Source organism: Bufo gargarizans, chromosome 6, assembly GCF_014858855.1.
Source record: "Bufo gargarizans isolate SCDJY-AF-19 chromosome 6, ASM1485885v1, whole genome shotgun sequence".
NCBI lineage: Eukaryota > Metazoa > Chordata > Amphibia > Anura > Bufonidae > Bufo > Bufo gargarizans.
In genome coordinates, this window is record NC_058085.1 from 353469079 (window position 1) to 353492420 (window position 23342).

General features: G+C 44.8%; 1 protein-coding gene across 1 annotated transcript in view; it reads left to right on the plus strand.

Annotated features, from left to right (window-relative positions):
• Positions 1–23342, plus strand: part of SLK (STE20 like kinase) — a 53616-nt gene that overhangs the window by 16971 nt on the left and 13303 nt on the right. The window contains 13 exon segments of the mRNA XM_044297459.1: positions 2528–2692; positions 3795–3843; positions 5546–5695; positions 7071–7143; positions 8413–8607; positions 11055–11136; positions 11217–11348; positions 13759–13996; positions 13998–15328; positions 15441–15571; positions 17649–17772; positions 19393–19572; positions 23031–23123. Coding sequence (XP_044153394.1) covers positions 2528–2692; positions 3795–3843; positions 5546–5695; positions 7071–7143; positions 8413–8607; positions 11055–11136; positions 11217–11348; positions 13759–13996; positions 13998–15328; positions 15441–15571; positions 17649–17772; positions 19393–19572; positions 23031–23123 — 2943 coding nt within the window.

Genomic DNA, 23342 nt, shown 5'->3' on the forward strand with positions numbered 1-23342 from the left:
CTGGCCAGCATGCTCAGGATATCCAGATGTCGTAGAGGGGAGGCCTTCACTACTCCCTACTGTGGTGAATATAGGGCAGTTCTATGTGGGCGGACTGCTTCTCTACACATCTCCCATGTAATACTGCAGGAAGTGCCTGGCTGCGGTCTTACTCTGCAAAATTGGGATCTGGACTTATATCAAAGGAGGCAAACCTATTATCATCAGAAAATGACCTATGGTTTCCATCAAATTTTTATGTTGCACATAGTTTTAAGAATTGTGGTGATATAAAAAAATATATATAAAATAAAAATATCCTGAAATCTTGCAGGTTTTACTCCGGCCACTAAGCCTCACAATATGCCAAGATTTCCCGTTCTGTACAGATCAAATCTCAGCAGTCATCTCATTATCATCATCGGCAGGATTACAATGACAGTTGACACCTATTCACCATTCTCAATAGATGATGATCACAGCACACCTCCTTCCCCTCCCTGCACAATAACCTCCTTCCCCTCCCTGCACAATGACCTTTTAAGGGTCACAGAGCATGCCCTCTTCCATAGAATTCAGGGAATCCTCTTCAGGCTACAGGTCCATGTGGCTGCCGTAAAGCATATCTCTGAATGCTGTTAACAGTAGCTCAGGCAAGATGGCCGCCTCCATAATCATGTGAAGAAAATTGACCCCCAAAAAAAAAATCTACAATTGGAAAATGAAAACAGATGAGGAAAAAAAGTTGCTACCATGATCTGGTTTTAATTGGTAAGAAGTAACACTCTCTTTGCAGTCTTGTCTTCCTCTTGAAGATGGTTACAGTACCTTGAGCCGTCAGTCAGTGACCACCAGTCTGAGGAGCGGGACAATTACGGGGGATGAAACATTTTTACAGACCCTCCTTCTTTGACAAGGAAAGTGTACGTGTAGCGGTCAAGTCTTTCATGTTTGCCGGCCGCAGATCGCTCTGTACTGCTGGTAATGAATCGTTATGGGGATGAATGATCGCAGTACAGTCATTCATTCCCTTACAGAGGGAAAGATTGCTGCTGAACGAGCCGGCAATGTTCCTGATTGTTCCCCATCGTTGCCTTGTGCATCGGCCCATGTCACAGGTGCTGTCTGATACTCTCAGGGGGAGCTATCAGTCACCGTGTGGTCCTGGGGAGGCCACATTTAAAGATGTGATTCTATTATTATAGTAGACGAAGCAATTCACTGTCTTGGCCTGGAACCTCTCATACAGTAGGATAAGAGAATGACGTGCGTTCAGGAGGATCACAGCCTCTGGCATTTTATGGTGGGAGGTGATTGACAGGAATACCTGAAGAGTACACATAGCAAAGAGGGCGCCCTGCTGCCCCAGACGTACGTCCCATGACGTTCTGATTATGACGCTGCATGTACCTATAGACACATATGTTGCTGGGGGGGGTGAGAACAGGGAAAACGTACATGTCCGGGGAGATGACGGGCCTGAGGTGGATTACACAATGAATCATCGAACGTCAGATGCTGCCAGGCGTACAGTAGCTGTTTCATCTACCGGAGACAGTCGGCATGTGTGACCCAGATTCACGGTCAGACTTGTGATTCAGGCAGTGATGTAAATGAGGGGGGGGGGGGGGAGAGAGAACGATCTCGTGTTAGAAAGGTCACGGATGAGATTTTAGAGTTTCACGGTTCAGTGGTCCCTCAACATACAATGGCCTCAGGATACACTACTTTACACTTACAGGGGTTATCTGAGAAATCAGTGGGTCGTCAATATCACATCATGGCCCCCTGCCAACCAGCTGTTTCGGGGAAGCTGCGGCACTCACCGGAGCTCTGGTCAGCAAGGCGGCCTTCGGGGCGCTTACCAAGCACAGCGCTGTGCATCGTATAGTGGCAGTGCTTGGTATTCCAGCTCAGGTGCAACTAGGCCAGGTGACCGATGTAGGGTGATGTCACATGACCTAGAAGAGCAGTCACAGAGCACCCGGCCTCTTCTAACAGCTGGTCGGCGGAGGTCCCAGGTGTCAGACTGACACCAAAAACACTATAAATAATTCCCCTCCCTCTCCCGTGTTTACATTTAATTTTTTTTTTTTTACAGGATTAGTATTTCTACCCAATTAACTTTTATGGAAGAGTGTAGTGGGCATGCTATGTGACCTGTGCAGAAGGTATTATGCAGGGAGGGGGAGGGGATGAGCTTGGTCCAACACCTAATGTGAATGGAAGATTCTGTGTTATCTATACGGAGGTTGTATCTGTCTTTACAGTTTGGCCTGTGATGATAAGGAGATGACTACTGAAAAGTGATCTATACAGAACAGAAAGTGTCAGTCTATTATAAACAGGATGTTTTTTTTAATATAAATGGGGACATGGAAAATAAAAAACCCAGTTTTCTGATGACGCAAGCGCTTTTACATGGCAGTCCAGTCTGGTAGTGGTTCACTGTACGAGCAGTTCTGTGGTTGGTAATGTGATATCTCCTGACACTACACCCCGGTACTGTCCCCATCTCACTAACCTGCCATTTTTCTGTACTTTTCAGGCCCAGAATAAAGAGACTGGTATAATGGCCGCAGCAAAGGTCATAGATACGAAATCTGAAGATGAACTTGAGGATTATATGGTGGAGATTGAAATCTTGGCCTCGTGCAATCACCCCAATATTGTGAAACTGCTGGATGCTTTTTACTATGAAAATAACCTGTGGGTAAGTGGTGCTGCGTCCGGGAAATGATATTCTGGGGAATCCTGTGAATTGAACTGTGTGATCCTCTCCTCTGCCTTGGTAAATGCCGCTTCTGCTTTAGATCATGGTGGCAGATGTCACGTGTGGTCAGTGAGTCATCTGAAGGTCCTGTCCCCCAAACGGATGAGGAACCTCACAAAAAAGCGCAAAATCACGTTCTTTTACAAGAAGGTTTTTCACAAGCATTTCTCCATAATCAATCTGAAACCATACACTTGGTTAGTGTAAGGCTTGTAATGTCAGCACCCAGTTGGGACAAACACTACAGGTACTACCTGGTATGGAGCCCATTGGCACCATAACCGTCAGTGTCTTCCTTCAAGAACTAAAAGATCCTAGAGGGTCCATTTTACCAATAATGAAAATATCCCCAGAGTACTTTCCCATCATCCCTTACATAACCGGTGCCCATTTATATAAAGCTTCTCATAAGTTCACCTGGCTGGCTACCATGACTGCTCCATAAATGTCCCTGCTCAAGTATGGTGAGATGAGTAAGTTGCCTAAAAGGTCCCACAGCACTAAACCAGCAGTCCCCCCCCTATTCTTAGGATTGTGGGGGTCTCAAGTGAATACTCCGTTATCTATTAAAGTTGTTATTAAGGCATCCTCTGGCCATATCCCCATTAGGGAATATGAACGCCATAGAGGGGCATTTACCACCAATATCACATTTAGTATTTCGGTTACTACAAGTTATCCCCTTCCCACTAGATAAGGGATACTTAGCTAATCAGTGGGGTCCAACCAATAGGACCTCACCAATCATGACAGTGGGGGGGTCCATTGGCCCCATCGTGATGGAGACTTAGGTCGAGCATGAGCTGTGATGACCCTTTCGTTCTCTATGGGACTAGCTGAGATAGCCAAGTTCTGTGCTCTGCTATGTCCGGCGTTCCTTTAGAGAATGAGTATCTGCCACGATATTCAATCTGCTGATCGATTAGGACAGGGCACCGAGACCCCAGTCCTGGGTCGGATTGTTGAGGGCTTCATTAGTAGGATTTAGGCTGTGGTATATAATACGTTGTCTCATCCAGTCACTTGTTTGTGCTCTTCACAGATTCTTATAGAGTTTTGTGCTGGAGGAGCCGTCGATGCCGTCATGCTCGGTAAGTCTCACTGTTTCTTCTAAGCTTTCTTGAGTAAGGCTCAGGCCGATTCTGAATACAAGGACCTGTGTGTGGGAAGACTTCTATTACTGGCAGATCTACAGAACTTCATAGGTGGTGTCCAAGTGTCTGCCACAGAGGTCGCACTACATTTTTTCCAGAAGAGTAAAAATACTCTTACCATTTTTGAGGAGTATTTTTAGCCGAGTAGGAGAACGAAAATTGCAGTTATTCATGTATGTATGTATGTGTGTGTGTGTGTGTGTGTGTGTGTGTGTGTGTGTGTGTGTGTATGTATATATATATATATATATATATATATATATATATATATATATATATATAGTGCTACATAACATTATGGGGTTGCTATTGATGCAGGGAAACTATTACCAGTCTCCTCTATAATGTCTTCAATGCAAAAAAAAATTAATTTCTCTCTGACTGAATCCCTACCTTTCTTGAAGCACTAAATCTGTCCCGTAGGGATCAGAGCGGTAGACTGTGCAAAACTCAATGCAATAAGAATTGACCAGGCACGTCTGGTCGTTGTGGCAGGGAGCAGTGGGTGGCGTCTGGGACAAAACGCGCAGGAGGCAGTTATAGGACAGTCCTATACACAGTATATCGGACTGTTGCACAGTATAGTGTACCGTATAGACCTCTCTGTGATCTCTGGACACTGCGCTCCATACATAAACCATGCAGGAAAATAGACCTCTCAGTGGTCCAGAGAACTTACATAGAAAAACGAATAGCCAAGAGGCCAAACGAAACCCTGTTTCTGACCCTTATGTTAAAACATAACTTTCATTTGATTGCTCTGATACCTAAACACCTACAGGAAAATTTAATATTTTTTTTTAAACCTGCTGTTTCTCTAGATGACCTTATGTTGATAGTAGTGTTAATAGAGTCTCAAAGGTCTGTAAAAGTAGGGTAGCATTTTTTTTTTAGACCCTTGGGACTCTATTAACACTACTATCTCACATAAGGTCATCTAGAGCAGCGTTTCCCAACCAGTGTGCCTCCAGCTGTTGCAAAACTACAACTCCCAGCATGCTGGGAGTTGTAGTTTTGCAACAGCTGGAGGCACACTGGTTGGGAAATGCTGATCTAGAGAAACAGCAGGTTTTTAAAATGATTTTTTTTTTTCCTTTTTTTAGGTGTTAAAACATAACTTTCATTTGATTGCTCTAAGTCTAACGTAAGGGGTCGAAACTTTTTTTTTTTTTTAGCCTCTTGGCTATTAGTCTTTCCATTCATAAACCTCCACATTGAGCTCCCAGCAGCAGAGAGAAGTCTGCAGGGCACGCTGGGACTTCTGGTGTGACATCAGCAGAGGCTCCGTGCCCACCGTGCTGTCCCTGGCACTTTCATAATAAAGGTGCTGCTGCTGTGTTCAGCGCGCGGGAGAAGGGGGGTGTGAGAGGATGGGCCAATGGCGCGGCCATTGATCTGTCAGGGAAATCCTGCTGCAAAGACTTTCCACAGGGGAAATGAAGCATTTCACAGCCCCCACTCCACTGAAGTCACCTGTGTGTTGGTCTGAGGCGTCAGGTCCTACAGAGTGGAGGTGCTCCTCTTCCTGGCTGATAGATGAGGGTCCTCAGGAGGGGAATTACCATATAGCCCCTTATTGTTCTGTCGGTCCTTCCTCCGGAGTCTGGTACATGTGATTGAATTGACTTTCTGCCCACAGAGCTGGAGCGTCCATTAACAGAGCCGCAGATCCGCGTGGTGTGTAAGCAGACCCTGGAAGCCATGCTTTATTTGCACGATAACAAAATTATCCACCGAGACCTGAAAGCCGGAAACATACTCCTGACACTGGATGGAGACGTCAAGCTGGGTGAGCGCTCATTCCAGGTCCCCTGGGTCATAGGACGGTTGAGGCATTTCTACGTTTCCCAGTGTGCGGAATACACACCTTTCCATTTGTCCAGTCCGACGTGCTTTTCTTGATTAGTTTTTCTGCCTTGGTTATAGGATCTCATTAGCAGTTTTTTAAATAGTATTTTTCATAATTATCTGACTATAAATTCTCCTGCGTGGACCATACAAAGGATTTCTCCAATCTTACTTAGGTTATTCCCATCTTAAAATATGATGGCATTTTGCAAAAAATTTTCTTCATTTTAGTATCAGTCTGACCCCTAATATGAGATTTTTATTTTATGCACTTATATAGCGTTACTATATTCCGCAGCGCTTTATAGACATTAGCACCACACTGGTTCCCTATCAGTATGTCTATGCAGTGTGGGAGGAAACCCAGGCAGAACAAACAAACTCCATGCAGATGTTTTCTTTGGTCGGATTCGACCCCAGCACTGCAGGGCACCAGTGCCAACCACTGAGCCACCGTGCTGCCCAAGAGATGGCAATATATTACTTTAACCTATTTTGCAACACAAGCTTCCTTTTAAAATAAAGGTGAATCAAGACACGTCCAATGTCACCCATGGGGTCTATGAGTTGGTACCTCCACAATTGCTAGAACGAGGAGATGACTGTTCTCTTCATGCCCCTTTTAGTAAAGAGATGCGCGTTACAGTCCCATTCATTTCAGTAGATGCACCCATCGATGTAAACGGCGCATGCTCCCTCTTGGCGACTTTTATCCAAGCTCTTCAAACAATTCCAACTGTGAAGTCTAAGCATTTTCAGAGGTCCTGATTGGCTGAAAGGGCTTAGTACAAGATAAGACATTTAGGATGGGGGGGGGGGAGGGAAATGAACATGTGACTTCACTGCCATTGTCACCAACGTGCCCTAAATTTTGAGTCTATCATAGTCATGTATTAGAGTTAAAGAAGCCATAGTTTTAACAAGCTTTTCTCCATGTAACTATGATGTCCAATAACCACTATTTTCGGGCACTTTAGGCTAGAGTCACATCATCGTTTTGTATTCCGTTCTTCTGATCCGTCAGAAGAACGGAAAAATACAAAAAAATAGATCCTTTATTTTGAGCATCCGTCATGCTCACTTAGCATCCGTTTTTGCATTAGAGATCCGTTATTTTAGACGGGAGAAAAAGGCTCTAAAGACTTTGATGGCCATGGACAAGACTCCAGGAAATGGCAGAAAGACGCCCATTGTTTGTGCTTTTCGGGCCTGGGGGCCACTGGTTACCTGACATTAACCTGCACTGAATGTCTTGTGTGCTCATATTCCAGAGAACCTGAGAAACCATTTATGATGTGATTTTCTTTCCTTCACAGCTGACTTTGGAGTGTCTGCTAAGAACACCAGAACGTTACAGAGAAGAGACTCGTTCATTGGCACCCCGTACTGGTATGTGCATTGTATTGGGCCAACTGGAAGGACTGGGTTCTGTTTTTTTAATGTGGTACTAAGAGTATGCTCACACCCACCCCCCCACCCCTTCTAAAATCTGCATCTTTCCAGAGTTTGTCTAGGATTAGCCAAGTCATCTAAATGTTTCCCCTGAAATGTCGCACAGTCCTGTTTCACCAGTTGGCCCAGAGCTGCAGTACCAGACACAGCCCATGAACTAGAGCGTTAATTAATCCTAGCAATGACACATTCAAGGTGGTATCCCTCCCTTGGACCCTTACAGTATATCCTATAGAGGTGGGGAAACCCTTTTAAAGGAAATCTGTCACCAGGATAATCGCTATTGAAGTAAAGCCATGGCCTAATAGCACTTAGTACCTTATTTCCAGATGTGCCTTTGATCCAGAAATAGATGTTTTTTTTTATCTTCTGAAAATCCAGTTTATTTGGTATGCAAATGAGCCAGTAAGGTGCCCAGAGGGGCGTCACTCTTGCAGGAAGGAGCCCAGACACGCCCCCTGCCACAATGTGTCCACCCCCCTCCATAACTCTGCCCCCCTTTTCCCTGCTCCTGCATGAGGGCAGGCTTGGGCACTAGCAGGGGGCGTGTCTGGGCTCCTTCCTGCAAGAGCGACGCCCCCCTCTGGGCACCTTACTGGCTCATTTGCATACCAAAGAAACTGGATTTTCAGAAGAAAAAATCTATTGCTGAAACAAAGGCACATCTGGAATAAGGTACTAAGTGCTATTAGGCCATGGCTTTACTTCAATAGCGATTATCCTGGTGACAGAATCCCTTTAAATATCTCTTAGATGAGGTTCCCAACTCTGGCACCTGCAGTGGGTTCCCCCGACCCACCCCCCAGTCACTGCATGAAGGACGGCTGTTTTCCTCAACCTCGTACAGGCAGGTCAAGGTGGTCCGCTTTTTTTCCACATAGGCGCATCTGTCAAACAATAATGTCCAAGGTGGGAATACCCTTTTAAGATTGACATGTACAGTTTAGCGCAGATGTGCCATAGGTGCCACCTCCCACAATAAAATAGATCAGCGTCAAATTCAGGGGAAAAATCTACAGCAGAATAGAGAATAAATATCCACAGCACGACCTAAGATCCACATGGACTTTTCCACCACTTTTGCAAACCCCGTTCCTATGCGTTGTTCTTCTTTTGTGACAAGAGCGCCACCTGTGGTGGTTTATTTCGCCAGTTTGCCAGCTGGCTAGATATATATGCTTCTCCTTTTCTCTCACTGCTCAATAGGATGGCCCCAGAAGTGGTGATGTGTGAGACCTCTAAGGACAAGCCGTATGACTTTAAAGCTGACGTTTGGTCTCTGGGCGTTACGTTAATCGAGATGGCTCAGATTGAGCCCCCCCACCACGAACTAAATCCCATGCGCGTCTTGTTAAAGATTGCAAAATCGGAGCCTCCAACATTAGCACAGCCGTCAAGATGGTAAGTATTTCATATCAAATTGTACAAGAGCCAGGGCTCATAGCACTTCAGGGGCTGCACTGACCTTGTGATAGACCCTGGATTAAACTGTGGCAGAGTTAATAAGGGCAGGATTTAACACCTTGACATCTAATTACTTAGACTCTAAGGAAATAAAAAGTGTATATATAATGTCTGATTACTGTGATTTAAAGGGAGTCTGTCACCAAGAAATCCACTGCTAAACCAGACGCTCTTCTTGTAGAGCTATCGAATGTAATGGTTGACCGAGCTAGGTGAGAGGAGGACGCAGGAACCTGACCCTGTCAATCAAGAAGGAGAAGGAGGGGCTGGTAGTGGGGAAACAGGTGGTACCAGGGTGCACAGAACGGTTTAGGCACACCCTCTGTGCACTTAATTACTCATTTGCATATGGATTAAAAGTACTTTTTTCTCCAGGATAAAGCAATGTAGCACTAAGTGAAAGATATCATTTACATTCAGCTGAGCTAGCTGTACAAGGCAATGTGCTTGGTTTGATGACGCGGGTGACGTCAGGTACACTTTCATAGCGAACTTCTGACGTGAGGACAATGCTTTTGAGTGTGAACAAAGCCCCTTTATGAATGATGGGGACATGTAATTATCGCTATAGGTCAATTCTGATGACCAGTTCCCCATTAACAGTGAATGTCCTGGTGACACACTCCCTTTAATGCTTTTGGCATGTTCAGATAGTTCATACGTCTATAAATCCTGTACCAGCATCTTTAAAGGGAGTTGCGTTCAAGTCGGCGCTCTGCCTGGGCCACTCAAGGACATTCCGGGTTGTCTTGGCCATGTGCTTTCTGCTTAGGGTCATTGTCTTGTTGAAAGGTGAATCTCCGGCCCAGTCTGAGGTTCAGAGCTCTCTGGAGCAGGTTTTCATTAAGAATTTCTCTGTACTTTGCTCCATTCAGCTTCCCCTTAACCCTGACCAGCCTTTTTGTCCGAGCCGCTGAAAAACACCCTTGCAGCATAATGCTGCCACCGCCATGCTTCACTGTAGGGATGGTATAGGGCAGGTGATGAGCAGATACTGGTTTCCGCCAGACATGACGCTTGGAATCGAGACCAAAAAGTTCAGGCTTGGTTTCATCAGACCAGATTATCTTGTTTGTCACAGTCTGAAGTCCTTTAGATGTTTTTTTGCAAACGTTCACATGTCCTTTATTGAGGAGAGGGTTCTTTCTGGCCTCTCCGCCATAAAGCACAGATTGGTGGAGTGCTGCAGTGATCATTGACCTTCTTGTAGTTTTTCCCATCTGCACAAGGATCTTTGGAGCTCAGCCAGAATGACCATTGGGTTCTTGGTCACCTCTTTTACCAAGGCCCTTGTCCCCCGCTTTACTTAGTTTGGTGGGGTGCCCAGCTCCAGGAAGAGCCCTGGTTTTTCCAATCCTCTTCCATTAAAAAAATCTGGAGGTCGCTGTGCTCCTGGGAACTTTCAGTGCAGCAGAAATTGTTGTGTACCCTTCTCCACATCTGTGCCTCCACACAATCCTGTCTCTGAGCTCTACAGGCAGTTCTTTCCACCTCATGGCTTGGCTTTTGCTTGGATATGAATTATCAGCTATGAAACCTTATAGAGACAGGGATATGTCTTCCAAATCATGTCCAATCAACTGCATGTACCACAGGTGGACTCCAATCAAGGTGTGGAAACATCTCAAAGATGATCAAGAGAAATAAAAGGAGCTAAATTTCAAGTGTCATAGCAAAGAATCTGAATATTTAGGTTCATGTGAAATGTTTAGTTTTTTGGGTATTGAGTGAGGAAAACTTTTCAATTTTATTATATCACAAGGCCACAACCTAAAACGTAGAAAAAGTGAAAGGGTCCGAAGACTTTCCGAATGCCCTGTAGATGACCCTAGTGCGTGCATTTTACTAATTAAGAAAATGTGCTCTGTGTCATCTAAAAAGAGTCACATGAGTAAATGTGCGGACACTGTCTCCGAGCAGAGGGAGCTTGCCAACTTCCTGAAAGGCTTTCACTTTTTATTTATGCAGATTGCAATTTCTCATATTCCCAAGTGCTGAGACAACCCATTCATATTGGATTTGCCGGAACCAGGAGAAACCCTTGTTATCTTCCAAAACGATATTTGCACATCCATGGTTTTCTTAGCTTGGGGATGGGGTGTCATGGGAAAAGACTGAGAAGATGGTGGGGTGGAGAGGGACAGATGGTTAGGGAGAGCGAGTATACATTTAAATATATTAAATGGCCAGGCTCTGCACTCATTTTTAAGGCTTGTGAAAATTTTTAGGAAATCTCTGGCGGACAGAAAAATACAAAAAGGAGAAAGTTCTTCTGTAAGGAATCTGTTTTAATGTTCATTATTGGCTACAAAAGACAATGTAGAAAGGAGGGCTCGGATATCTCTGGGCCAAGATAACATGTCCTATGTGTTTCCTTTATTTAGGTCGAGGGATTTTAATGATTTTTTGAGAAAGTGTTTGGAGAAGAACCTGGATGCCCGTTGGACCACTGTTCAGCTGCTGCAGGTAATACAGACACGAGTGCTGCCTTTATGGAATTGTCTCCTGTGAATAGAATGTAAAGGTTGGGTGATCTGTCCCTACAGCACCCATTCGTGTCAGTGGTCCACAGCAACAAGCCATTGCGAGAGCTGATCGCAGAGGCCAAGGCCGAGGTCTTGGAGGAAGTGGAAGAAAGTAAAGAGGAAGAAGAAGAAGATGAGGCCGAGAGCTCTTTGGTTAGTGTTTTGTTATATTCTGTGTATCAACTTGCACAACCTTTTTGTTGGATTGCTGATTTTTTGTGGCTGCGGTCAGCCACCATCTTTTGATGGCGGGCGGTGCATGTGCCAACTCTTTTGGCGGCGCTGCAGACTCCACTGCAATCTAGAAAAGAGGAAAGAGTGGGCCCGCTACTCTGTTGGACCTAATGATCACATTATTAGCAGACCTAGATCAGCTCATGATAAGAGCTCATTCACACGAACTTGTGCTGCCCATTGCCGTAATGCAGACCGCATTTGCGGATCCGCAATACACGGGCACTGTTCCATGTGCATTCCGCATCACAGGATGCGGACCCATTCACTTGAATGGGTCCGGAGATGCGGAATGGAAGAACGGGGTTCCATTCCATGCCACCGCAAAAAGATAGAGCAAATTCTGTCTTTTTGTGGAACTGATGGATTGCGGACCTATTCAAGTGAATGGGTCTGCGATCCCCATGCGGCTGCCCCATGGACGGTCGTGTGAACAAGCCCTAAAGGACTGTTTTCCACTGTCACTAGGGCTCCTATGGATGCCCCAGTTACAGTAAAAAAAATTGTACAATAACATAAAAAAATTGATGTCCCCCAGGAGCATTTTAAGATCTCTTAGGAGACATATTATATGAAAGAAATATGTAAGAAAACGTAAGGCCAACTACAGCGCCCTGCTGTGCCTGGGAGTCTCCTAGAGAATGAATGGACAAGGGTACAGGATTGATAGGAACATGACCGCACAACCCCTTTAAGACCCTTAAGGTCTGGTCATTAAGGGTTATAAAGGTTTTCTAATATACAGTATATGTTTTTATTGGACTAACCCTTGGGACCATCATCAGTGGATAGGTTCCTCATTGTAGCCTGACAGCTGGGTTGTGCCTGCACAGTGAGACTCAATAGAAGTGAATGGGAAATGTAGAAGAAGGCAAATCCAACCAAGGGCAGCCGCTGCATGTATGCATTTCCTATGTTTGTATAGGTTTCCTGCGGGTTTCCTGTTTTCTTCCCACACTGCAAAGAAAATGCAGATAGATTAACTTCAAATCTAGATTGTGACCATGAGGACTGATGTGAGTGACTTGCAGGATTGCAGAATATGCGAGTGCTATATAAGTTACATATATACTAGCTTCAGTAACGGTGACAGCTGATCTTTAACCCGTTCCCGTAAATTTACGTCGGCGGTGGGGTATTAAAAAATGGCTCCCACTCATGAGCACAGAGGGAGCCAAAGTCAGCGGGTGCCTGCTGTTTTAAACAGAGGCCAATGTATGTCCTCAATGATAACGTTGATTGCACACATTTAACCCCTCAGATGCTGTGGTCAAATCTGACCACGACATCTGTGAGGTTAAAAACTGAGAGAGTGCGCTCCAGTCCGTGCACCAGCTCCCCCTAGCAAGGATCGGAGGAGCCAGAAAGTGAGTGCGGCAGCTTCGGTCCTCCTGAAGGATCCGAGGCTGCCACACAGAAGCTCGGACTGCAAAAAATTAGAAAAATAACTAAATGCCGGATCAGTTTTTTCCGGATGACGCCGGAGAGACGGATCCGGCATTTCAATGCATTTGTCATACGGATCAGGATCTTGATCCATCAGTTTGCATACGTTTTGACGGATCCGGCAGGCAGTTCCGGCGACAGAACTGCCTGCCGGAATCCTCTGCCGCAAGTGTGAAAGTACCCTTAAAAATGGCCAGCCTATTCCCTGATAGTGATAAATGAATAGATCCAGGCAGCACTCCAAACGTGAATGAACAAAGTGGTTCTTCAGCCTTGCCGAGCAACATTTCGACTCCACAATGGAGTCTTTTTTTTACACAAGTCACAGACCGGTTTTTGTTATATAAATAGAGCAATCATTAATTCATTTAGTTAATTAAATGTGGGGGGGAAAAAAGGTAGCAGAGCTCCCTGTTCTACAACAATGCCATGTGCCAATGTGCTATAATTGGCAACATAACCCTATTATTAAAGGGAGTATCCTACAAAGAGCCTTTGTCACCTATCTGACCGCTGGAACCCCCTCCCATCTCGAGAATGGGGGTCCTGTTTGGTTAAGCGGAAAATCTGAGTATTCGGAGGATAAACTTGCTGTTAGGGACTGAATAGAAGAAAAGGGCAGCACTCTGATATGTGAGACAGATTCATCCATGCATTACCATTTCATCTCCACTGTGGAGTCTTCTATATTGAGTAAAATTTCTGTGATTCTTTTGGAATTTTCTTTGCCCTTGAACTGAGGTTCATCGGTGAGAAGAAATTGCTTGTGCTTGCTCTCTTCTCCCTCACAATGTATCATGGTGCTCCTGTTTCTTTTTTAGAATAATGTGGTTTATATAATTACTATTATAATATATTTCTGGATTTACTTCTCTTCCATTAGCCTGTTCCAGACAGCAAAAGAGCTTCCTCGGACCTCAGCATTGCTAGCTTGGACGACGACAAACTTTCCCAGAATGCTTCAACTCTTGAACCAGTTTCGGAAACTGTGGTGCCTCCTTCAGTAGAAAAAAAAGTCTCTGAACAAGAACCCAAGAAGGAGAAAGTTAAGGAAGCTCCTGAAATCAAGAAACCGGTTAGTCCAGGTGTCTCCAAAAAAGACATTGAAGGTTGCAAGTGTTGACAAACCAGTCATCCCAGAAAGTAAAGATGAGGCCAGGGTACCAGTGTTGGAACCATCCACTGACACGAAGCCTAAACAGCCAGCAGATGTGTCCTCACTGCCAGAGAACGAAGCTGAAAAGAAACCAGAAAAGAAAGATGAGGCCAGTGTACCAGTGTTGGAACCATCCACTGACACTAAGCCTAAGCAGCCAGCAGATGTGTCCTCACTGCCAGAGAACGAAGCTGAAAGTAAAGATGAGGCCAGTGTTCCGGTGTTAGAACCATCCACTGACACTAAGCCTAAACAGCCAGCAGATGTGTCCTCACTGCCAGAGAACGAAGATGAAAAGAAACCAGAAAAGAAAGATGAGGCCAGTGTTTCGGTGTTGGAACCATCCACTGAGCCTAAACAGCCAGCAGAAGTGTCCTCACTGTCAGAGAATGAGGCTGAGAAGAAACCAGAAAAGAAAGATGATGAACTTCCATCTGAAGTTAAAGAAGATGTTCTTGAAACACCGGAGAAGAAAGAAATGCAAAACGAAGAGGGAAGTAAGAAATCTGTTACAGTATGTGAACCCGGAGAGGGCGCTATTCCTGAAAGCAGGGTTGAGCCACCCCACGTGGAAGCTCCAGAAGTGCCGAAAGAAATGCCAGAGACACAAGTAAAAGAAAACGGTACAGAGGAATTAATTGCTGAAATATCCGATTCAGTAGCAGACACAAATGTTTCCGGTGAGATTTCTGAAGGCCCCGAAAAGTCAGAACATGTAAAGGACTCTGAACAGGAACCTAGCATTAAACCAGAATCTTCTGAAAGTCCTGTAGATGACGGGAGCCAAGAAAAGAAGGAAAATGCTACAGATGCAAATAGCACTGCACCTGTCAGTCAAGATAAGCAGGTACCAGAAACCGCTGATCAAGTAAATCATATTGCTAAAGATGAAGTAGTTGTGACTCCATCACCAGAGGTGGTAGAAGATAAGAAACCTGACAACGTGAAAGTTGCTCTTGATTCTGAAAAGGAATCACCCATAGTTACTGCTGATCCTGGTAAAGAACCAGTGCAAGGTCAGTCTCAGGACAATGATGTAAGTTCAAGTAAAGGTGCTACATCGACCGAAAAGGTACCTCAGACCAATGTGCCTAATATTAGTGTTATCACCGCTGAAGGTGAAGAGAAGGACAAAGCAAAGACTGAGACCTCGCCTGCAGGAGAAGCTGAAATTCCAAAGGAAGTTGATTCGGATTCAGGAACAGGATCTACTGCTGACAGTGGAAGTATGGACTTGAACTTGTCTATATCCAGCTTCCTGACCAAGAATAAGGAGTCGGGCTCCATCTCAATACAGGTAAAGCTTCCTTTAGAGTCATGGGTCTCGGCTCTCTCGTCTGTAATGCCTGTGTTCTTTTTATCCATTGCAGCATTTTACAGCATTACTTGCTTTCTTACTCATTCACTAGGATTCAAAAAGGCAGAAAAAGACACTGAAGAAGACTCGCAAGTTCATTGTAGATGGCGTGGAAGTGAGTGTCACAACCTCGAAGATAGTGACAGATAACGATGCTAAGAGTGAAGAGATGAGATTCCTTAGGTATGTTCATGGGGGAAATCGTCTCTTCCAGGACAGTTCAAACTACATTTTGCTCCACTTCTCATTCTCTGATTACTGATCATCCCTAGTACTCTATACTTAATACACTCAATCATCTGATGTTGTCTGGAATGAGCCTAGAGATGCTCACAACAGTGGGGAATTATTATTACTCACACATTCTATATGAACAGTGTTCCTAAGTCCGTCTCCCAAAGCAATGTCCACCACTTTCACATATTTTTAGTTATTTCTGAAACCTAATCCGCTCTTCCAAACCTATTCATATCTCTCAAAAAAACTGGTGTAAGGTCTTAAAAAAACATGGAGTTTGGCCTAACTGTGTACATTTCTCAATGTGTTTACACCAGAAAACTTTTGGATATGTATTGATAAATCTGCCTTACTATTCTCCTTGGACATTGGAACCCTCTATATCAGGGATGAACAACCAGGTGCCATTCTGTGTGGCCACCAACTAAATGGTCACAGACCTTCGTGTCTGGATGTTGCTCACACATGTCAAAGAGTGGTGCGAGAGCAAGGGCGGGTAAATTCTAATAGTGCACTGTGTGGTCATTACTGGAACCCCTATATATTGGCATAATGGAGGGGGGGGGGGTCTCCTGAACCCTGGGTGGATCTCCAGCTAGAAGTAGATTAACTGTAGAGTTTGGCTATCTTCATTAAAGCTTATGGAGCAGTAAAACACGTGGCTGTTTAAAGGGAATCAACTCACTGAGGGCAGCATAAAATAGTGACAGAAATGCTGATCTCAGCGGTGTGTCACTCATCAGCTAAAAGTAAGTGGTTGCTGAGAACCAGCTTTATAATCATTGCAGCCCAGGCCTGAGAAGAGTCATGGTTATTCCTAATCTCCTGCACTCCCGCCTATCTGCTGATGATTGGCAGTTCTCCCCTAGAGAGAAAGGGAGAAAACTAGGTATTAGACTGTCAGTCATCAGCAGGTGGGCAGGAGAGCAGGACTTCATGAATAACCAGGACTGTTCTCAGGTGGCCGGGACTCTTTTCCAGGCCCAGGCTGCAATGATTGTGATGTTGGTTCTCGGCAACCACTTACTTTTAACTTTTAAATGACAGACTGCTGACATCATCTCACCTGTCTCTACTTTATTCTGCCGTTAATATGGACAGCATACAGTTGATGACAGGTTCCCTTTAAAGGGCGTCAGTCAGCAGTTCTGTACCTATGACACTGGCTGACCTGTTACATGTGCGCTTGGCAGCTAAAGACATCTGTGTTGGTCCCATGTTCATATGTGTCCGCACGTTGCTGAGAAAAATGCAAATGATCCTCTAGGAGCAACGGGGGTGTTGACATTACACCTAGAGGCCCTGCTCTCTCTGCAACTGCCTCTCCCACTCCACTTTGACAGGGCCAGGCAGTGAAAACGTCATCACACCTGGCCCCGTCAATCACAGTGCAGCAGCTGCAGAGAGAGCAGAGCCTCTAGGTGTAACGGTAACGCCCCCGTTGCTCCTAGAGGCTCATTTGCATAGATTAAAACTTACATTTTTCTCAGCAATGCGGGCACATATCAACATAGGGACCAACACAGATGCCTTCAGCTGCCAAGCGTAGATGTAACAGGTCAGCCAGTTTAATAGGTACAAAAGTGATGCATCCATGGTCTGTTCCCTTATGGAGTGTGAACGAGAAAGAAGATTCTCCTAAAAGAGAGAAGTCAGACATTTTTGGAATGTACCTTCAATTCTCCATGCATGTCTCAGTTGGTCATACCCCATGTGTTTTTGAGCGGCCCTTGGGATTGGTTCAATATATTATTGTGGCCCTTGGACTAGAAAATGTGGTGCGTTTCCTAATGCAGCACCAGAAGTTCTGAATCCTGAAGCCCTGAATCATTCTATGGTGCAATCTTGTGGTTTAACTGACTGTTTCTGCTTCTCTGTCTCTCTAAACGCTTAATTAGAAAGTAACGAGCAGCCTGCCTGATCTCACTCCGAAGAGGAAATTGTACAATATTTGGCAGTCATTCTGAAATGGCCAAGTTTCCTGGCGGATAGTCTTTGATTCATTGCTTTTCTTTTCCTGTAGGCGACAAGAGCTGCGGGAACTCCGGCTGCTGCAGAAAGAAGAACAGAGAGCTCAGCAGATCCTCAGTAACAAATTACTGCAACAGAGAGAGCAAATCTTCCGCAGATTTGAGCAGGAAATGACGGTGATTACCTGCACAGAAAATAACCCACTTACAGTCTCAGGGAATGCACCCACATTCTAAGTGCATTATTATATTATTACAGCATACAATCAGTTGGTAATGCGTAATAATAATTTACAAGAGGCAAAGGGCAAAGCGAGTATGCACTGTTAACCCGGTTACTATCACTTCATTGTCTTTGCCTGTCCAATGTAGAAGTCGCAACTGAGCTCCAGATAATCTGGGAGCCGTTCCTGTATACCAGCTTCAGTCATTGCATTGAATGCTAATGATTTTGACCTAATTTGAATTGTCCAGATCAATAGGTTTCATAATATATCTTTATAAAGCTCACTCCTTGTTTTTCTGATACATCAGCTCCAAACTCCCCCCCTAGCTATCACTGTGGGTGAGGGCCTATGTCATCTAGATTTATATACAAAATCAAATTCGTTAAAGGGGTTATCCCATGAGTAATGTAAAAACTGAAAGTCATACGTAATCTAGTACATGACGACCTCTTTCTAACAAAGCTAGAACCAGCCCTGTACCTCACGTGGATCCAGAGATCTTCATTGCTCCAAAGGTTTTGCCAGATTTATTTCAGGCTGGCAGCTCAGGGGCGTGTTCTTTCTCACAGGGGCGTGTTCTTTCTCACAGGGGCGTGTTCTTTCTCACAGGGGCGTGTTCTTTCTCACAGGGGCGTGTTCTTTCTCACAGGGGCGTGTTCTTTCTCAGGGGCGTGTTCTTTCTCAGGGGCGTGTTCTTTCTCCTGCAGCTGGTGGAGGATGGAACTGAGCAGGTGCTTTCATCTCAGTGAGCAGGACAGAGAAATTAGGAAAAGAGCAACCAGCAGGTGGCGCAATACAGATAGATTTAATTATATACAAAAGTATTCAGATCCAGGTGCTGCTTTGAAAACTGAACACATTTCATGGGACAACCCCTTTAAAGGAGTTGTTTGACCCCCAATGCAAAATTAAACATGGGTACGATAAAGAGAAAAAAAAAGCTACTGACCTCTTGAAAGCAGCTCCATGCCAACGCCAAAGGTCCCTTTCGAGCTTCTTCTCGTCCCTGGCAGACCAAAAGTTGATGTCCTGTATGTGGTCACTTTTTACCACTGCAGCTATTCACTGGCCTCCGCATTAACGTGTGGTACTTGACCACCAAGTCTGTTCGGTAACATGCCGCTTAGGGACATGTCACTACTGAGGCCAGTGATTGACCGCAGGTGATGGGACCATCAGCGATGGAACAGTGCTCCTTTAGAGGTTTTATTTCTTTTGCACACATTTCTGGCTCCTATATTGATTTAGGGGTCAGACAACCCCTTCAAGCTCCTCCTAGTGATGGCTGCCATCAGACAAAATTGTATTATTTATTTCCATGACTATGCAATGGATTTGCATCACCTATTAGAAAAAATAGAGCTCCAAACCTTGTAAATATAGATTATGAAATCCATTTGCACAGAAAATTTGAACGATGAGCGGGCACTTTTAGCAGATTTCACACAGGGACATGTGTCTCTGACTCTAGTGACATTATACGGCACAGTAGACTTTATTCTTCTATTTTAAAAAGATTATTAAAATATTTGGGACAAGTCAAAAAAATCTAAGTCTATTCTCATCCTAGAACAAAAAGCGACAATATGATCAGGATATTGAAAACCTGGAGAAACAGCAGAAACAGACCATAGAGCGTCTGGAGCTGGAGCACACTGTCCGCCTGAGGGACGAAGCAAAGCGAATCAAGGGTGAACAGGAGAAGGAGCTGTCCAAGTTCCAGAACGTCCTAAAAAACAAAAAGAAAGAGGTAAGAGGGCCGCTGTCATGCTGGAAAGGCGATTTTATTACTCCCTTCAAATATAGAGGTTTCTATAATTGTGGATTTGTTGCCTTCGATCCCCCGTTTTCAGTTTTTTCTGTTTGAGTGGGTCCACATTGGATCTATAAGGCAGTACTGAGCTCATAAGGTAGTATTGCGTTGTCACACATATAGCCTGCCTAATGTATTAATTTAAAGTAAATCTGTCAGCAGATTTGGCTATGTTAAACTGTTGATAGCACTGGGTAGGGCCTGAGGAGAGCAGGACAAACATGCATGAGGTAATGTAAATATGATATTTTGTTCTGCCAGGTTCCGATCCTGGAAATGTCCGGGAGGTGAAGTCTTACTTTGAAGTGATCTCTGCATTGATCTGCCTCACAGTCCCTTCCCTCTGCTCTGAGTGACAATTGTAGGATCCAACCAGGAGAGCACCACGGCCGTCACTCAGGGCATTGGGGATGTGAAGCAGCAGATTACAGAGGGCCTTTACAGTGAAGTACCACCTCCTGTGCAATTGCAGAAGCAGAATGGAAACTTAATGTTCTCACAACTCCTGATAAAGTTCCACATGAGTATTTTTGTATTGTCCCTCCATGCCCCTGCCTAGTGCCATCAGCATTTTAGCATGGTTAAACTTGCTGGCAAACTCCCTTCAATCTGGGCAACCCATTCTGTGAAGAAAAAAACACTTCATATAGCCAATATATCTTGATCAGTTGATCGCTGCAGGGCCACCTGGTCTAAAGCTCAGTAGTTTACTCTACAGTGGCCACTGCAGGAGAAGTATAGTATTACACACCATTCCAATGGATAACCCTGTAATACACAGTTGTGCTTAGTCCTCCAGAGCTGGAGCCAATCTTTGTAGCATCGCTCCGCTAGGGGTGTCCATATACCCCAATAACACACATGGCAAAAGGTTTGTGGCAGTTGGACAGACCCTTTATGGATACTTTGGTTGAAGTGTTATTAATATGTGTTTAATGCCATTTATTTCTATACATGTAATAATATGATGTCTTATGTTCCTCTTCACTGTTTGACTTGTGTTTTGAGTCTTTTTCTTTATGCTTTTGACTTGGTGGTTGGGCTTTATGCACTGGTGACAGCTGTTATGGACGCTGGCACTGACCTGGTCTTTGTCCGTGGAGTCTATGTGGTGATTGGTTATTATTCAGTTTGCCGTCTTGATGCCCAAGTTTAACATTTCCAAAGAGATTTATTTTAAGAGTTTTATTATATTTTAAAGCAGACTATGGAGACAGTTTTATACGTCTGTCACATTTGACTTAACCCTGTGGTCCTCAGTGGACCTGACGGACCACAGGGTAAGCCAGTGGGGTCCAGTCGGGCCCTGCTCGTGTCCATTGTGTGACCGATCCAGCGCTGCTTTCTGCTCTCCATTATAAACACACTGTGAACAGAGCCCAGTGGACATTTATATCGTTATAAATCTGTCTCTTGTTCAGTCTGCATTGGAATTCCTGTTGAGTGATTCTGTTAAACTTGGTGTACAGGTCTACTGCTGTTGGTGCTGTCTAACCAAGCCCATCTTTTGAGACTTTCTACCGTTCTGTGCACCTTTCTTGAGCTTTGCACTGAATTCTGTTAACTTGGGGTTCAGTGTTTTTTTCCCAACCTTATGCACTTAAGGTGAATATGTTACATACAAAACCTTAGCAAAAGTGTCCATGAATTAAACAGCATACCGCCCTTTGGTTTACTTCATGGACTTTACTATAGTATGAACTAATATGATACACATAGCTACCATCAGATAGGCCGTAGGTCTGAGATCATATCAGGCTGGGGCTAAACTGACTGTAATAATCACCAAGAGGGTTACTAACCAAATACTGAAAATTCTCCGCCCCTAAAATTACCGCTCCGTCTCACATTTTCATTAGTAAACGTATGCCACTAAAACGGCACTAAAGGGATTTTCCAGGAATTCATTATCGATGACCTTCCTTCAGGCTTCCTTATTGGCCTGTGACGTTACGTCTATTGGTCACAAGAACTTTAAACGGTTTCTGTCATGAGAAATAACGTTATATAGCGGACTGATATTAGCGATGTGCTAATGTCCGCAGTACATAACAGTATGTTAACTTCCTGCCTGCCAGCGTTCTCTTAAAATAAAGACTTTTTTAAAATATGCTGATGAGCCTCTAGGTGCTATTAGGGCGTTGCTTCAGCACCTAGAGACTCTGTCTACGCACCCTTTGGCACGCCCAGGTCCAGTTGATTGACTTTCGAGTTCTCCTCTTCGTCCCGTAAATCCCGCGCCTGCGCCGTCTTGTTTAGTATTCGGCGCAGTGAGTGAAGGACGTGCTCCTGCTGCCGGCTTCCTTCCTTCGGCGCAGGTGCAGTGAGGAAGCCGGCAGCAGGAGCGCGTCCTTCACTCACTGCACCTGCGCCGAATACTAAAAGGGACGGCACAGACGCGGGATTTACGGAACACTGAGGAGAACTCTAAAGTCAATCAACTGGGCGTGCCAAAGGAGGAGTAGACCGAGCCTCTTGGTGCTTAAGCAACGCCCTAATAGCACCTAGAGGCTCATTAGCATATTTTAAGTGTTTATTTTAAGAGAACGGCGGCGGGCAGGGAGTTATAAAGCGCACTGTTATGTACTGCTGGCATTGGCCCATCGTTAACTGTCAGTCAGCTACATAACATAATTTCTCATGACAGAAACCCTTTAAACATTGAAGTGAATGGGACTAAGCTGCAATACCAAGTGCAGCCACTATATGATATACGGCGCTGTGCTTGGAATGCTGCAGCCAGGAACTCTGACTCCCACCGATCAGATATTGATGACCTATCCTGAGGACAGGTCATCATTATTGAATTCCCAGAAAACCCCTTTATAGGGGTTTTCCGACACTATAATACTGATGACCTATCTTCAGGATAGGTCATCATTATCTTATCAGTGGCGGTCCGACACCTGGGACCCCAGCCGATCAGCTGTTTAAGAAGGCATCGGCGCTCGAAGTAGCTCTAAGCACATTGTACGATGGCTGTCCTGGGTACCTCAGATTAAGCTGCGAGAAGGCCATGATGCTTCTGCTGGTACGGTGCCTTCTCAAACAGCAAGGGTCCCGTGGGACGAACCCCCACAAATCCGATACCAGAGGATAGGTCATCAGCATAAAAGTCTCGGAAAACCCTGTTAGGCTGTTATGCATGGTATAATACTCCCATCATGCGCACATATTGAGTGCAGCTGGATAGGACAGGGACTGCATGTAGATACATATAACCTTTTCCTTGTCACTCCTTGACTAATCCTGATCCTTTGTGATATGTGACATGTAACCTGTAGCGGTGACGGCCTCTGGCATCTGTCACATGGTGGCGTGGCTTTACTCTTCCTCATGTGCTCTGCTCTTGAGAAAAGGGTCACATTTCCCCACCTTCTGCATGCTTATACCAGGTAATAAATGAAGTGGAGAGAGCGCCTAAAGAGCTGCGAAAAGAGCTTATGAAACGCAAGAGAGAGGAGCTTTTACATTTCCAGCACGCGCAGGTAACCGCAGAAGCTTTGTGCTACTAAACATAGAGAAGTCGCCTAATGCTTTCCTGGTCGTGTAGCGACATCAGGTCACCTGTCGACTAACACCTTGTGTCCCACTAACACAGCCCATTTCTGATCCATTAACACCTAGTGGCCTCATCCCATGTAGAAATGTGTTGTACTCCTCTACAGCAGGTTGCACCGACATGTTGATGTTGATCGGTCACAGGT